Source organism: Patella vulgata, chromosome 5, assembly GCF_932274485.2.
Source record: "Patella vulgata chromosome 5, xgPatVulg1.2, whole genome shotgun sequence".
NCBI lineage: Eukaryota > Metazoa > Mollusca > Gastropoda > Patellidae > Patella > Patella vulgata.
Window position 1 is genome coordinate 42,793,668 of NC_065883.2, and position 18,744 is coordinate 42,812,411.

Consider the following 18,744-nt stretch of genomic DNA (forward strand, 5'->3'; position numbering starts at 1 on the left):
GACTATTTATCATATCACAAACTGCATAGGTATTTGCATTTCAATATCCCCTACTTTTTTTGAAGAGTATATAATGAGGCCAGTTATCTTCTTTATATACACTAGGGACCGGGTATCGTCCAGACTTTACGAAAAAAGGAAAGAAACTAAGCTTATCGTCAAGAATTTAATACACGTATCCAGCTAATAGATTGCCGTCAAGAATGTGTTAAATGCCGTCAAGATTCACCAAAAACCGCCCAGTTTGTGCTACCGTGTAGATTAAGAAACACCGTTTACTTTTGACAACGATCGTCTGCTTTACGACCGTCCAGTTTCTCGGGATGTTTTTTTAGAAATGAACACTACCATTTAGATTTGAAAGGGGTTTAGTTTTTAGACAAGGCGTTTATTTTCAAGAAATGAACAGAGTGTTTAATTATTTAAGGCGTTTAGATTTTATGCCAAATTACCGCTTTACCGAGAGTCGTCTAGTAACTTACGGGTGAGTAGTAATGCAATGCCGTTTACTTTTCATGTCTTGTAATTAGTTTGCACAGTGTCATCTAGAAACTTAAGGCGTTTGTTTTTGTGTGAAATATTTAATTTCTGTCTCCCAATTTTAGAAACTCTGTTCAGATTTAGAATCTGAGTATAGTGTCTAAAATTCTCGAATGAATTGCATATTTGTTGAATATCGTCCATTCTTTGGTATTGCCGACGTCCGTTGGGAAAAGTCGATTTACAATGAATTGACAATTTTCCCGGCGTAGATAAAACTCACATTTTATTTATTAAAAAATAACAAAACAATGGACGTATATCTTGTTACTTATAATCTTGCTTTCTGTGTTATTTACCCGCTTCCGCAATTAATAACAAATGTATTTGTGAATTTACAAATTAATGTGTGCAGTTCTCGTTTTGGCCACAAATGAAACGTCATTTTCGCCATTTATCTAGACATCTTTGGGGGACTATTTTCGCCAACATTTATTTTTGTATCCCCACCCCTTGGGAATGTTAAAGAAATACCGAAGGAGGGGAATTGCTAACAATTGTAGGTACAGTTTCCCCACATTGAAACAGGCAAGGACCGCAAATCGTATCTAGTTTATAATTGGTCTTGTCACAATAAAATCGAGTATTTCTAATCAAAAAACAAAAGCAAAACAAGCAGGGTCATTATAATATCTAATATCCAAATACATGGAAAGTTCCTCTACAAACTATATGCACATATATTGCACATATAACACTTATCAGTTTACACACTAACATTCGGGATACCTCACATCCAAGTCTAAAACCTAATCCACATATTGTTTACAAACACAAAATATAAAAACATATTTACACAAAACTCCAAAATTTAATCGGCGATATCAGATTATATTCTTTGAATGACCTACTGCTATTGTTTTATAAATGACAAATTCCAGCCACGTCCTAGCTGTCTCTGTTCCATCCGAAACCATAGCCTTTGCCGTCGCTTGGAATATACAGTCATAAATGTTCGTCATTACAATTTAGATTATATTCTTTGAATGACCGCCTGCTTATATCACAAATTCTAGCCACCTGTCTCGGTTCCGTCTGAAACCATATCGCTCACAGACGTGTAATTACACCACCATCGCATGGAATATACAACAGTCATAAATGTCTGTCGTTAGATTCTTTGAATGGCCGCTACCTATTGTTTAATTAATCCCCTAATCCAGACATATGGTTTTGTAGTGAAGTATATTCGTGTTGTTATTTAATTGCTATTATGATTTTAGGTTTTTAGAATACTTCACCGATATTTTTGTAATAAAGTATACTCGTATTGTTTGTTAATTGGCTTTATGATTTTAATGTTTAGACAACATTTAATTGACTTAATATGAAATCTGAATATAAATTATTAGATGGATAAATAAAAGGTATTTTAAAATTACATATTGACAACTTAATCTCTCGCTAAAATACAATTGGATTGATATTATTTGCGGCATCATAATTAATTTTAAAACTAATCGTTGATTTAATTTCCGCACACAAAATGGAACTAAAGAATTCCGTATATGAATCAATTTAGAATACCAAAATGCGAATCGAAACACGTTGTGGTCAAAACTATGTAATAAATTATAAAATAAATCATAAATGAATGGAACCTGTTGTGAGGTGGACACTGCATGCTTTCTTTTAACGTTGGGTTATTTGAGGTGCCAGGTAGTCTGACCAACTGAAAATAACACGTGTCGAAAAAGTGACTATGTGCAGTTTATTCTTTGATCACAGGGCAATTCTGTTAGGGTGAAACCAACCTGCAGGAAAGGGATATATTACAAGTTGAAAGTTTTGCATTGAATATCGCTCGATTGTAGGCCATGTAATTTTAGTGAAATTGGTGCCGAGAATTGGTGTGTTCGGAAAATAAGCTAAAGCGTATGTAAAGGAAGACGTTGGACACCATTCATGATAAAATATTTATAAAATGGGAATTATATGAACTGGGGAAGAAAAGTGTACCTAGACTATAGAGGTGAGTCGTTTAGTGGCTGTGTAGTGATGTTATTTATTAATGAAATTGTTATTGAATAAAGTGATTTATTTTGTTGTTTGTTATTTATAAATGCAACCGCTCTAGATTGGCGAGTCTGTCACTTGGCGTAAAGAAAATTATACTTATATCAAACACTCATATTATACTGACTATGAATATTTCTGCGTCCCTAACATTACACAATGTCGCGTGGAAAAGTCAACCAATGCAGCGTGGATGACTTAACCAGATTTTTCGTGTGGACGTCTTGACTAGCATATATCTGACAATCGAAAAAAAAAATATTGACTGTCAATATGAGAAAAAGTCAGTGCATTACCATGTTTTTATTAAGTATAGAATGAATAAAAACAAGGGAATGTACGGACAATTGTCAATTCATTGTAAATCGACTTTTCCCAACGGACGTCGGTAATACCGAAGAATGGACGATATTCAACAAATATGCAATTCATTCGAGAATTTTAGACACTATACTCAGATTCTAAATCTGAACATAGTTTCTAAAATTGGGAGACAGAAATTAAATATTGCACACAAAAACAAATGCCTTAAGTTTTCTAGATGACACTGGGCAAACTAATTACAAGACATGAAAAGTAAACGGCATTGCATTACTACTCACCCGTAAGTTACTAGACGGCTCTCGGTAAAGTGGTAATTTGGCGTAAAATCTAAACGCCTTAAATAATTAAACACTCTGTTCATTTCTTGACAACGTCCTTGAAAATAAACGCCTTGTCTAAAAAATTAAACCCCTTTCAAATCTAAATGGTAGTGTTCATTTCTAAAAAACATCCTCAGAAACTGGACGGTCGTAAAGCAGACGGTCGTTGTCAAAAGTAAACAGTGTTTTTTAATCTAAACGGTAGCACAAACTGGGCGGTTTTTGGTGAATCTTGACGGCATTTAACACATTCTTGACCGCAATCTATTTATTAGCTGGATACGTGTATTAAATTCTTGACGATAAGCTTAGTTTCTTTCCTTTTTTCGTAAAGTCCGGACGATACCCGGTCCCTAGTGATATAATTCTCACAGTAGATTATTACAGGCTTCCTATAAGTGGTATAAATAACCAATGATGGATAACAACATTACCTTTGATTATTTGTTGATGGCCTCCATAATATCATAATAATAAATAAAACCAACAAGAACAACATATGCCAGAAAGCTTCATCCACCCATAATTCCTTCCAGTCCTTTAAAAAAACAAAATTCAAATAAACTGATAATACATGTTATCAGGAAAATGGTGAAAAGTACAATATTTCTGTTTATAATACTAGTCATTTATTTTAGCTGTGCATTGCTCCTATACAATATAGGCTGCAGTTTTTGGCAGATTTTTTTATTTTGGTGTGAGAAGTCACAAGAGGTCGAACCCTATCCATATTCAGCGATCTACGTTTTTCTGTTCGGTTATTGTTACTCTTTTTCGTTAATGACTTATCCCTTTTAAATTTGGTGAGAAGCATTGGGGTCATGAGAGAATGAACCTTATCGATATTAAGCGGTTTGCGACTATTCATTCTGGAATCATCCCCCCTTGTGAACCCGATAGAGGCTCTAGTTTTTAACAGATAAAATTTGGTGTGAAGCATTGGGGTCATGAGGGGATGTACCCTATCGATATACAGTGTTTTACAACTTTCCGTTTTGGAGTTGTGCCCCTTTTTCCGAAAAGCCTTGTGAACGCGATAAAGGCTAGTTTTTAATGGTTCTTTGTCATATTTGGCTTGAAGAATTGACGGATCGCGAGTGCAGACGTAGCCACGCCCCTTATAATAAAGCGAGATAACCCAATTTAAGCCCGTCACCAAGCCAAACAATAATGGCGGCAGTTTTAATGTATCTATATTGATTTGGGCCTGTATAAGTTTTTCAGCCAAACAGCTGATGCAAAACCGTAATAAAAACAATATCACTAGTTAACCCCCTCTGTTTTCAGTACCATAACAAAAACACAATGCGGTATTTTATATTCCATTTTTATTTCTCAATAAGGAATGGCATAAAATTCGTTTAAACACAACAGACAAGCCATACTTGATTAACACAGCTGAACAAGCCCAGGCTAACTTTATTGGTTAGGAGTTTAAACCCTATGTTCAGCTATTTTAATTGTCTCTGTAACGGCTGGGACACTCATTTGGGAGGCAGATGATGGCACAAATGGTGGAATATTTAAGCATAATCCAACATTATTGATTTCTTTTTCTATCGTAAATCCTTTATCGGCCATAACTCCATCACCTTCTTGAAGTTTACCACTTTGTAATAATGATTATAAAGTGTCCAAAAACCCACTTCTGTGCGTTATTTCTTTGTCTGAGATTGATCCAGAAAATAACATAGATGCAAACACAATAGATCCCCTTGGCTTGGGTCGACACCAACAAGACCCTTCAATGTGGTACAAGATTTATAGTCTGAATAACATTGGTCTCTGAATTTTTATTTCTGTGCCATCAATTATGACCATTGTGTAATTGGGATAATCAGTTTTAAATTGTTCTGGCATATTTTAATGATAATGTCTCTGTGTGGCCATATAGCAAGAGAGCCAAGTCTGAAAAACATAGTTGATCCAATTAGTAAATAAACAGCTACAATCTTGAGAAGAAATTCCAAACATATCTGATATGTGTTTAAAATCAAAGTTCTGTCTTAATTTTATTAACACTAATAAAAGCTGATCATCTAAAGAAACACTGACTAAGCTGCTAATATTCTTAGAAAATTCAAACGGTAAATCATTTGCTGGTACAAAGATAGGTTGCCAGGAGGTCGACAAGGGTTATCGAATATTTATTCCTTTGTAGGTAATTGGGGGCCTTTACAAGACAGTTCCATACAGATCAGATTATAATTTTTGCCGGTTGAGGGTTCACAAGGTTCTACAAATTGAAACAAGGGTCTCAATTCTAGAAGTAATCTACAGAAATTGTTGAAATAGGTAGAAAGGCAACCCCTTTAACCAGAGAAGATAGACGAACTCCTGGTAGATTATAAACTAATTTATTCTAAACGTTTCGGACTAAAGGTGTCCTTCCTCAGTAATGATTTGATGGAGCGAAGCGTACAGTATTTATAGGTAAAATGATTGTGACGTAATAAGAGTGTTTAGGATTGGTCTTGAGTGAATTGGATTAATCCTGATCAGCTAGGAATGATCAGGATTATTCAAGATGATTAGTTTATTTTTTGGAGATAGGTGTGCCAATAAGTGTAATTTTAGATTTTCAGAAATAAAGATAGGTTGCCAGGCAACAAAACATACGCCCACAGCAGCTAATTCGTTTGAGCAGTCGACAAGGGTTGTCACATATTTATTCTTTTGTATGTAATTAGGGGAATTTAATAGACAATTTCATGCAGATGACATTATAATTTTCGTCGTTTGAGGGTTCACAAGGTTCTAAAAACTAAAACAAGGGCCATAATTCTGGAAGTAATCTACAGAAATTGTTGAAATTCGACAGGCTTTTTCGTTTTACTAATTCAAATAATGCATATCGTCGGTGTCATTCTAAAACCTTGTAAGTCCGATCAACAAAATTTTACAGGAGGAACAAATAACTTCATAACTTATCAAATACTTGGCGGATTGGCTTAACATTTTCTTTTTGTACCTTTGAAAATAACCCCTATTTGATGTTCTGTCAAATATAAGCTGACGTTTGTTCATTTTTAAGATTTCGGACTTACGAGGTTTTCACCCCCAAATCTGTTTTTTTCTTACGACATACAAGGTTTCTGAACGTTTTTGTACCAAAACTGTATGATTTACGAGCTTCTATATTCGCGTTGCTAGAGATAAATTGGGCATAAAAATGAAGGGAAGTCATAAGTATTGTATTATGCCATTCTCTTTTCGGGTATTGACAGTGGGTAAGTAGGGGCGGCAAGTTACATGCGAATTTCGGCAACAGGTAGATATAGATACAAAGTAGACCCAAAAGATCAATACCTTAAATTGAGGGATTTTGAAGGTGGATCCAAGTCTTCAGGAGGGTACTTTAATTGAGGGATATTGCATGCAGCTAGTTATATACATTGTATGTTCAGTGGGGTAAGTGGCGTGAGGGATATGGCCCACAGGTAGATCTAGATGCTCAGTGGGGTAAGCTGCCTGGGGCGTATTGCCCACAAGTAGGTCTAGATGCTCAGTAGGGTAAGTTACTTGAGGGGTATTGCCCACAGGTAGGTCTAGATGCTCAGTAGGGTACGCTATTGATGGGTATTGCCCACAGGTAAGTCTAGATGCTCAGTAGGGAACGGTATTGATGGGTATTGCCCACAGGTAGGTCTAGATACTCAGTAGGGTAAGCCTAGGTGCTCAGTGGTGTCATTTACTGGAAGGGTATTGACTACCGGCAGGTAAAAATTTTCAGATGGCTAAGTTAGCTGAGAGATATCATCTATAGGTAGGTCTATATGCCCACTGGGATAAGTTACTTGATGAGTATTGCCCACAGGTTAGTCTAGATGCCCAGTTGGGTACGTTACTTGGGGTTTATTGCCCACAGTTAGGTCTAGACGCTCAGTCGGGTACGTTACTTGAGTGGGGTTATTGCCCACAGGTAAGTCTAGATGCCAAGTGGGGTAAGTCACTTGAGAGATATCGCCCACGAGTAGCTTACTTAAGGGGTACTGCCCACAGTTGAGTAAGTTACTTAAGGGCTATTACCCATAGGTAGGTCTAGATGCTCAGTAGGGTAAGCCTAGATGCTCAGTGGGGTAATTTAATGGAAGGGTATTGCCTACCGGTAGCTAAAAATGTTCAGACGAGTAAGTTACCTGAGAGATATCACGTATAGATAGGTCTATATGCCCACTGGGATAGGTTACTTGAAGAGTATTGCCCGCAGGTATGTCTAGATGCCCAGTCGGGTACGTTACTTGGGGGTTATTGCCCATAGGTAGGTCTAGACGCTCAGTTGGTTAAGTTACTTGAGGAGACTTATTGCCCACAGGTAGGTCTAGATTCCTAGCAGGGTAAGTCACTTGAGAGATATTGCCCACAGGTAGCTTACTTGAGGGATACTGCCCACAGTTGATTAAGTTACTTAAGGGTTATTACCCACAGGTAGGTCTCGATAATCAGCATGACAACTTACTAGATGGGTATTGCCTACAGGTAGGTGTAGGTGTTCAGTAAGATAACTTACTTAAGGGATACTGCCCACAGATAGGTCATGATACTCAGTGGGGTAATAACGTACGTGAGGGGTATCAACAGTAATATGAGAATTTTAGATGATTCCGAGAGACTTATTTGCTTGAAAACTGAAAAAAAGATCCATGTCAGAATTATAGAATTTGACTAAGAGATTATCGTGGGACGTTATTATTGCAGTGGCTTTTGTATATTCAATATAGAAGCGTAAAACTGACACATCTTATTACATCATATATCCTGCGAAATTTTGTCATATATACCGCTTTAAGGCCTTTGACATCGTCATCGATAACACGTTGCCTAGATACGACATTTAGAAAAGAACAAAATCAGGCCAATCGTGATACGAGGTTTGGTCACACGCTAATAAAATGAAAAGTATTTATCGCAGAACTCTGATTTTTTGATATATCATGTATTTTATGTTAAAAAATTAAATTATGCAAAAAAGTGATTTTCGAAACAATGCCGACTTACGAGGTTTTGTAATGACACCGACGATATAAATTTCATACAGATTGGATGATAACTTTTGTCGTTCGAACGTTCACAAAGTTCAACAAAGTAAATCAACGTAATTGACAGAAATTGCTGACATTCAATAGGATTCTTCATTTCACTAATTTAAATGATGCATATAAATTTCATACAGATTAGGTGATAACTTTTGTCGTTCAAGCGTTCACAAGATTCAACAATGTGAAACAAGGGCCATAACTCTAGATGTAATTAACGGAAATTTGCTAAAACTCAATAGGCTTGTTCGTTTTACTAATTTAAATGATACATATAAATTTCATACAGATCGGATAATAACTTTTGTCGTTAGAGCATTTACAAGGTACAACAAAGTGAAACAAGGGCCATAACTGACGGCGCAATTAACAGAAATTGCTGAAATTCAATAAGATTCTTCGTTTCACTAATTTAAATGATGCATATCAATTTCAAACAGATCGGATGATAACTGTTGTCATAAGAGTGTTCACAAGATTCAACAAAGTGAAACAAGGGCCATAACTCTAGATGTAATTAACGGAAATTGCTGAAATTCAATAGCCTTCTTTGTTTTACTAATTTAAATGATGCATATAAATTTCATACAGATCGGTTGATAACTTTTGTCGTTAGAGCGTTCACAAGGTGTAACAAAGTGAAACAAGGGCCATAACTCCAGAAGAAATTAACGGAAATTGCTGAAATTCAATAGGCTTCTTCATTTCACTAATTTAAATGATGCATATCAATTTCATACAGATTGGTTGATAAGTTATGTCATTAGAGCGTTCACAAGATTCAACAAAGTGAAACAAGGGCCATAACTCTAGATGTAGTTAACGGAAATTGCTGAAATTCAATAGGCTTCTTTGCTTTACTAATTTAAATGATGTATATAAATTTCATACAGATCGGTTGATAACTTTTGTCGTTAGAGCGTTCACAAAGTGCAATAAAGTGAAACAAGGGCCATAACTCCAGAAGAAATTAACGGAAGTTATTGAAATTAAATAGGCTTCTTCATCTCACTAATGCAAACAACATATATCAATTTCAAAACAATCGGTTGATAAATGTAGTCTGTAGAGTGTTCATAAGAAATTGTGGATGATGGACGGACGGACGGACGGACGGGGGTGACGGCAATATACGACCACATTTCCATGTGGGCGTATAAAAATGATTAGAGTAATTAACAAGTAAGAATATATAGATGAATAAACAATTACTTAAAATAGTTATTACAGTTCATAAGTGTTCTTCAAAAGATGATGTTATATTCGTTTAGTATGGCGTTGAAATCGAGGTCGTGATGTGCTGGTGCTGCGACATCATGATCTGAAGCAATCTGTCTTGAGGAGGTGCTGGTGCTGGGATCTAGTTTGCCGGGATCTGTGGTGTTGGTGATGCTGTTGAGATATTCGTCGAAATTAACGGCTAGGTCTGTGTTGGAATGATCCGGACTGATGGTGATCGCCGTGGCTTCGGTGTTAGAGATGACTTTGGCAGATTTGGGTGGTCGCACTCAAGCTTCAAACAGAGGGATCCATTGGCTCGGTTTTCCGGGACACAAGAGGAAGGTGTGTCTGGACGAAATTTGCTGAGTGAGCGGTCCGTTATGAGTTGTTTCTTGAGTTCGTTGCAGTGTTTAAAATTTCCGTCGGTCCGTCGGCAAGCCGACATCTTTTTATTTTGAAGATGGTGGGTCGGCTCTGTGAGCCAACTGTTTTTGTCAGGAAAAATATGTGTCATGGATATTTTGTTCATGGTTCTATCAAATTCTCCTTTGAAAATATTTATATTGTCCCTATTTATATCCGTAATATATTTCATCAAGATATTTAACTGTATTTCATTATTGGAAATGAAAATAAAATTGTCTACCGAAAAAAATCGTTGTAGGAGTGAGGTTGTGGTTGCAAATATCAGCACACTCCCAGAGTTCGGCAGAATATTATTTAACCATTTTGATCGAGTATGGAATAGATGAGTGTGTGTTCCGATAGTATGCCTTACTTACTGTCCTATTTGTCTTTATTGGATATTGAATACACATGCATAATCCGGCATATTATATTTCTTCAATTGTGAAATCCAAACGTGTACTACTAAACTAAGTCAGTCCATCTACTGTACTGTCATGAATCTAAGAATAAAAATTCACATGATATAAATTCTTTGTCTTGTAAAAATGAAATTGAAAAAGCAGAGCTGAAAATTCCCTGAAAGCCTAACTACTGGTAACAATACAATCCCAGTAAGGTAAAAACGAGTGGCCTTTCCCGCCATTCTTTCTAAATCTCGTGATTTACTAGCAGACTTGATTATCAAGTCTATTTCTTTAATGACGATTTCACTACCGTAATGGAGACCAAAGTCTTCAAGAACAGGCACATACAATATGTCATATATAGAAAGAATAACAAAGAGTTTATGGTTTCATAACGTGTGACATCAGGTCAGTTTAATAATGATAAAAAATGATGTGTCTTCTGCCAAACAGCAGTGATAGTTTACTTTCATTTTGAAAGAGGTCACAGTCTTTCATTTCACAGTTCCACACGTCATGATGAATGAAACAAATAAAATGATTGTTGCTACCGGACAGTAAATTTAACATGTTTATTGAAATGTAAGACATTAATCTATGTCTGGAAGAACCTGAATGCCAGTTTTATTTCATTCCATTTAAATGAACAATATTTTCTGTTAATTCTCGGAGAGTGTAAAGGGCCATTTTAATCCATAATCTTCAGATTTCTATGTGAATGGAATTTCGAGATATTATATTGTCAGTACTAGTAGACCTATATATAATCATTAAGATTATTACAACTACAAGTAAATATTTATTTATTACAGAAAAAATAAATATCAAGTCTGGGGTAAAATAGGGGTGGAATGATTTTTATCTTTCTATACACGAAGTATTAACATTAAATCCTTCAAAAGTTAAAATTGTAATGTGTACAGTCAATCAATATTGAATACATATTTTAATTTTTAAACCTGTCCCAAATGGCTAGAACTTAGAAATAAAGGCATTTCGGGTGGGGTAGTGTACGTATGTTTTGTTAATATTTATTGGGCCCAAAACTATATGTTAGAGCCTACAACTTTCATGAATGGCGTCTACCAGTGGGTCCTATTGGCCTACAACTTTTCTTGACCAATTTTATACACTGGTTCGTTGATTTCTGTAGTAGTGAAATTGTGGTCTTTTCTGAGGTGACGGTATAAGTTGGAGCGCCACTTGTACCGGCGGCCGCATTCTGAACAATGTTGAATGTGCATGATGAAATCTCTGTGTTTTTAAGTATGATCATTAATCCCTCCTGGTGAGCTGGTTCCTAAAAGTGAATCAGACTTTCTTCTTGTCTTAGCCGTTTGTTTAAATTACGTGACGTTGTAGTTAGAATAATGACGTCAGGTTTGTGACTGGATTCCTGGAAATAGTTGCTGACCGGGGTTTCTTTATTCCGTCTAATGTCGCTGAGTTGATTGAGGAATCTTTTGTTGCAATTATCACTGGTTTGGCCAATGTATTGTTTGCCACAAAAGTAGCAAATAATAACGTAAATAAGCAGTTTAAGTGTTCTTTGATGGTGAAAATAAATTAATTTATAATCTACCAGGAGTTTGTCTATCTTCTCTGGTTAAAGGGGTTGCCTTTCTACCTATTTCATCTTCTTCCTGAACCCCTTGTTTATCGCTGTTGTTGTAGTCTTCTACCACTTTTTTACCTGTTTCATCTTACTACGAACTGCATCTTGGTTGATCCTCTCATATCAAAAGAGACTTTTTGAGTGCCCTTGCGCCACACTCTATCTGGTCTTCATCCCGAACGCAAACGCCGCAGAGACGAGGATAGTCCCATGGGCGTACGGGGAAATTATTGACTGGAGGGGCGGTGGTGGTTGGTGCCCAAAAAATGTAGTTAGGTTCTTAGTATGTTACATAATAATAATAAATTCGCTGTTAAATTGGACACATTCAAAAAAAAAATATCTTTTTTTATACAACTTTTGCAAAATACAATTGTGAGCCCAAATTTTCCCAGCATTTGGTGCCCAAAATGGAGGGGCGGCCGCCCCCCGAGCCCCCCCAGCTCGTACGCCTATGGATAGTCCTATACCTTTCTTTTAGGCTACCACTTTACAATCTAATGCACGCTTACCTGACCTTTTGGTTCCTTACTTTCGAGCTTTACGCCGACTACGAATCAGCGAATTTAAATGCACTAATTCTTTTATTTACATTAAAACAGCTGCCATCCAGTACTATAGAAAATCGTGAAAATTCGGTAACCTTAAAGTCCTTAAACACTGTGTATCAATTTAAAGTCAATCGGATATTAACTTTAGCCTCTTGAGCGTCCACATGACTTTCAAAGTGATCAAGGGCCATAACCATGGCAGTAATTATTGGAAATCGCTGATTATCAATAAGCTTCTTCGTCTCATGACCTTAAACACTGTGTATAAATTAAAAGTCAATCGAACATTAACTTTAGCCTCTAGAGCGTCTACAAGATTTTTCAAAGTGATCAAGGGCCATAACTCTGGCTGTAATTATCAGAAATCGCTGAAAATCAATAAGCTTCTTTGTCTCATGACCTTAAACACTATGTATAAATTTAAAGTCAATCGAACATTAACTTTTGCCTCTAGAGCGTCCACAAGATTTTTCAAAGTGATCAAGGGCCATAACTCTGGCTGTAATTATCAGAAATCGCTGAAAATCAAAAAGCTTCTTTGTCTCATGACCTTAAACACTGTGTATAAATTTAAAGTCAATCGAACATTAACGTTTGCCTCTAGAGTGTCCACAAGATTTTTCAAAGTGATCAAGGGCCATAACTCTGGCAGTAATTATCGGAAATCGCTGAAAATCAATAGGCTTCTTCGTCTCATGACTTTAAACACTGTGTATCAATTTAAAGTCAATCTGATATTAACTCTAGCCTCTAGAGCGTCCACAAGATTTTTCAAAGTGATCAAGGGCCATAACTCTGGCAGTAATTATCGGAAATCGCTGAAAATCAATAAGCTTCTTCGTCTCATGACTTTAAACACTGTGTATAAATTTAAAGTCAATTGGATATTAACTTTGACCTCTAGAGCGTCCACAAAATTTTTTGAAGTGATCAAGGGCTGAAAATCAATAGGCTCGTCGTCTCATGACCTTAAACACTGTTTATAAATTTAAAGTCAATTGGATATTAACTTTAGCCTATAGAGCGTCCACATGCAATTGTGAATGCCGGACGGACAGACGGGGGCGACAACAATATACGACCACACTTCAATGTGGGCGTATAAAAATGATGATGCAATAGTCAAGTACAGGTTTTTCATTTTGTTTGAAAAAAAATATAGTAGGCAAGAAAGTCTATAGGCCTAAATGTTTAACGAAATAATAACCTTTGACCTTTCTCCGCTCACCCAGTATCGCTTCGTTTAACTGCTCGAAAGGCCGGCCGCATAAGTGTATCCATCGTCTGGCTTTATCGCGTGTTCTTCCAAGCTTTGGAAAAGGAATAAAGGTTATCCCTCCTGTCAGTCTCTCCGGGTATCTACTAACCCAATTACACGTACCCCAAGCACATCTCTTTACCATTATGACGGGTTGATGGTTAACGTCTGCTGGAAAAACGTTTATTTACGTCTGGCGGGCTTAGTTGACGGGCATAATGATGCACAAAATACAGCTGGCTCGCGCAGAAGGGAAAACGTTTTTTGATTGGTTGATATATTATTTTGATTGACAGCTGCGATCGGTCAATTTGGGTCATCGATCTCTATTGATATTTATAATCCACAGCCTTCCCTTCCTGAGTTATACCCCATTGCTGAAAACCTATAGGTTTTAACAGATTATTTTCCAAATTTTGGTTGGAAGCAATGGGGACATAAGAGGATGAACCCTAGAGATTAGATTTCTTCAATGATCCTAGTTCCTTATCAAATTTGCTCAACATCCAAGTTTTCCTTTGTGAAAAGCTGCAGTTGAGGCAATGCTGCAGTGTGGGCGTATTCCATGCTTTGTGTGGCTATCTTATTCCAATGTCCTGTGCGCAATGGAGGAAAATTGTGCTCAAAAAACTTTATTTTGAGCTTGCTCTTCTAATTCCAACTGCATGTGCTCTAAAAATCTGTAGAGTGACCATTAGCAACCTGGCTTGAAAGATCATGATCATTTTGCTTATGGTATATCAATATGTAATTTTTTAGCCTAAACACATGCATCCAGTAACACAGGACTACAGCAACTCTCAGAAAGAATTTAGTATATTTATTTTTGTTTTACAATGCTCTACCCCTGAGTGTTCCAACTTTGGATTTATATTTAGCCTTTTAACCCTCACAGGTGTTACCTCAACACCTTGTCTATATACTATCCCTTTATTGTTATGACAAGTAACAATGTTACAAACCAACCAAAGGCATCCTAGTTAGCAAAATTCGGGACACTAGCACTTCAGTCTAAATGATCAGTTCAGTTGTCAAACTTCTATATAACCCCGGTAAGCGAGCTACTGATCCCAGTAACAAATTCGCAAACCCCGCCAAGAGGCCAACCCCGGTAACCCCGCCAAGTTGTCAAATCTCTGTACAACCTCGGTAAGTCAGCTACCGACCAGCCAATTAGTAACAATGGAAACCCCACCAGGGTTTCGGAATAGTATAAATAAAAACACTCGCCAAGTGAGTCCAATCAGTCTTATCTGTTATAATTGTTTTGAGCTATAACCTATTTTGCAAGCTTGAAGAAATTTGAATGAAATATTGAGTTTCTACCAGTGGTATAATCCAGTGATTTTAAAAATATTAAGGTTGAGAAAATAAACCTACTACTTACAGTTAAACATACTTTCAGTTTATGTTGAGTTATAGACCAAATCATAAAAGCTATAGATGCTGAAATAATCAATAATTCATGTATGAATTTTACATTTCAACATTGCGATATTTCAGTATTCATATTGCGAGATCGAGAGAGAGAGAGAGAAATGGGGTTTAACGTTCACTCGACACAAACTAGGTCATTTCAGGACTAACATATGGTTCACTTTTATTTCAATAATTTGCTTGCGCGTAGGGGTCTTTAGCAGTGGGAGGAAACCAGAGGACCCGGAAAAAACCCACGAGGTTGGACAGACGACGCTACTCTTTGTCACGTACAACCCGGCAATCGAAACCACGCCAGTTGACTCAATGACAGACTTTATGATACAGCGCGCATGCGCTAACCATTCGGCCATCCAATCCCCCTAATAATAGGCAGCGATTCGTATGGATCCATTTTGTGTATATGTATGGAACATTTTGTTGTCCGTGAATGGAAAATACTTAAAATATTGTGTAATGGCAAATGGGCTGCCAGGTGTAACCACGTAGCAATTCTTACAAAGGTTACAGATAAAATTGAAGTAGAACAGCGACACAGGCGTGTCAGCATCGTCACGTTTGGGCAGTAGATAAGAATCAAAGCATTTTGAAAGTTATAATGACTGTCCATTTATTTGGGGTTTTATATGGTATGAGGGTCAGTTCATCCCACAACCGTTTCACCTTGGGCTATTTCATCCCCCTTGTTATTATAATAGTCAATTAACTGAGTTGTACTTATAAGTTATTGTTAAATAAACTGTTAAACACTTGCTTATAGTTAAAGATGGGTTCCCAGAAAAGTATTTATCGGGTGGTTATTTCCAATAGAAGTATGGCAATTTTGGTATATATGGAAAGTAGAGATATCCAATCTTACTAGAAAAATACTGGATTCCCCGAAAAACACTCATGGAGTGTGTACAGGACAAAAATGTAAGGGTTCCCCTAATCGACACCCCGACGATTAGGAATTTCTGCATGCGTGATGTAAAAAGTCACACGCGAATATTGAGCGCTTGATGTACAAGTTGATCAACTTTATGAAGAGTTAGACGTACAACACTTTCTGAGATAAAAATGACGGAAAAAGACGTGGGTAGTGGATAATCTGAGAATTTAATTAGGATTCGATATTTGTAATAAATAGTAAGCGATTAAGTGCTAGTCCACGAGAAAACCATGCAGAAATCGAGAAGGTGAGGGGTCGGCCGATTCCATTTATATTCACAGGTCATGCCCATGAGACTACTCGATAGCCAAAACCGCCGATCTCAGAAATTGACCATAGCTGATATACGGCAAACAGGTGATTTTTGGGGCTTTTTGCTCATTTTTTCGTCAATTTTAGGCAATGTTAGCTGCTGTTTTTCAGGTTGTAAATGAGTACTTATGAAACAAATGATGATTCGATATATGAGGCTAGGTAGTAATGTTTCAAAAGATAGGTTGCCAGGCAACGAAACATACGCCCACAGCAGCTATATCGTCCGGGCAGTCAACAAGGGTTGTCGCATATGTTTACTTTTTTCGGTAATGAAACATTTATAATACATTCAAATCTGACTAGGAGTAACAACTCATTAAGTAATTATCAGAAAACCATTAGAATTTGTTTGGTTTTTATAAAGTTCTGTCCCAAGCTAATGTTTAGTATACAAAACTTTTAACATCATGGATTTAGCTGTTCAAGTCATAAAAATTAATTGAAAATCAATATACTTGTTCATCTCAAGACCTTAAACTCTGTGTACCAATCTGAAGTCAATCGGATGATAACTTTAGCCTCTAGAGCGACACAAGATTTTTCAAACTGATCAAGGGCCATAACTCTGTCAGTAATTATCCGAAATCGTTGAAAATCAATATGATTCTTCATCTTATAACCTCAAACACTGTGTATAAATTTAAAGTCAATCGGATATTAATTTTAGCCTCTACAGCATCCAAAAGATTTTTCAAAGTGATCAAGGGCCATAACTCTGGCAGTAATTATCTGAAATCGCTGAAAATCCATAGGCTTCTTCGTCTCATGACCTTAAACACTGTGTATAAATTTGAAGTCAATCGGATATTATCTTTAGCCTCTAGGGCGTCCACAAGATTTTTCAAAGTGATCAAGGGCCATAACTCTGGCAGTAATTATCGGAAATCGCTGAAAATCAATAGGCTTCTTTGTCTCATGACCTTAAACACTGTGCATAAATTTAAAGTCAATCGGATATTAACTTTAGCCTCTAGAGCGTCCACAAGATTTTTCAAAGTGATCAAGGGCCATAACTCTGGCAGTATTTATTGGAAATCACTGAAAATCAATAGGCTTCTTCATCTCATGACCTTAAACACTGTGTATAAATTTAAAGTCAATCGGATATTAACTTTGACCTCTAGAGCATCCACAAGATTTTTTGAAGTGATCAAGAGCCATAACTCAGGCAGTAATTATCGAAAATCGTTGAAAATCAATAGGCTTCTTCGTCTCATGACCTTAAACACTGTGTATAAATTTGAAGTCAATCGGATATTAACTTTGACCTCTAAAGCGTCCACAAGATTTTTTGAAGTGATCAAGGGCCATAACTCTGGCATCTCAAGACCTTAAACTCTGTGTACCAATCTGAAGTCAATCGGATGATAACTTTAGCCTTTAGAGCGTCACAAGATTTTGCAAAGTGATCAAGGGCCATAACGTTGGCAGTAATTATCGGAAATCGTTGAAAATTAATAGGCTTCTTCGTCTCATGACCTTAAACACTGTGTATAAATTTAAAGTCAAACGGATATTAACTTCAGCCTCTAGAACGTCCACAAGCAATTGTGGATGCCGGACGGACGGACGGACGGGCGGACGGGGGCGACGACAATATACGACCACATTTCAATGTGGGCGTATAAAAAATGAAAAAAGAAAAATCTATCTTTCCACTGAGGGGTGCCATTTGGTTATTCCTGAAGGGTATAAATCGAACCCTATAAAGTACCCAACTTTATGCCCCGATATCTCCACTGCCGTGGGGTCCCATGAATTATTTTTGTGGTTGTTAGTAAACGGGTACAAGGTCTCTCGATTAAAAAAATATAATTTCATATATCTTCATACGCATGCGCGATAACATTGTCTACGTTTTGACAATTTTGATATTGGATCATCTGATACTTATATGTTCTAATCAATATAGTGACAAAATATGGATGCTAAACGACTCGATAGAATCGGCAATTGACAGACTAGCGTTTCGAACCCGCTCAGGCAGTCGTAGAACCCGCTCTGTCAAAACTATCAGTTCTGGTATCCAGCCATCCAAGATGGTGGCTGCTGTATGTGGTTTTTCGCAGTTTTCTACTTCAAAATGCGGCGTTTTCAATGTGTATCCTAAAGAGACTGAGCATGTTTTATTGAAAAAGTGTACTAAAGACATCAGAGGGTATCTATCATTGGTAGCAGTGGATTTATTATGCGGACGCTAAATACTAAGAGTGATTACTGGTGATATCTGAGGGAGCGTTTCATTGATATTTACTATTTACCAATGATAGTAACATCGTCCTGCTCATGATTTACTATTTATCAATGATAGTAACATCGTCCCGCTGATATTTACTATTTTTCAATGATAGTAACATCGTCCCGCTGA

The 18,744-nt window shown here is 36.8% G+C and overlaps 1 protein-coding gene across 5 annotated transcripts in view; it reads right to left on the reverse strand.

Moving 5' to 3' along the window:
- LOC126820261 (transmembrane protein 87A) overlaps window positions 1–18,744 on the reverse strand; it is a 444,177-nt gene that overhangs the window by 184,742 nt on the left and 240,691 nt on the right. For all 5 annotated transcript variants that reach the window (XM_056100811.1, XM_056100809.1, XM_056100810.1 and 2 more), the window contains exons 14-15: window positions 15,081–15,139; window positions 3,635–3,738 (exon numbers count right to left, since the gene is read on the reverse strand). In XM_056100811.1, the coding sequence (XP_055956786.1) occupies window positions 3,635–3,738; window positions 15,081–15,139 (163 nt within the window). The remainder of the gene's footprint in view (window positions 1–3,634; window positions 3,739–15,080; window positions 15,140–18,744) is intronic.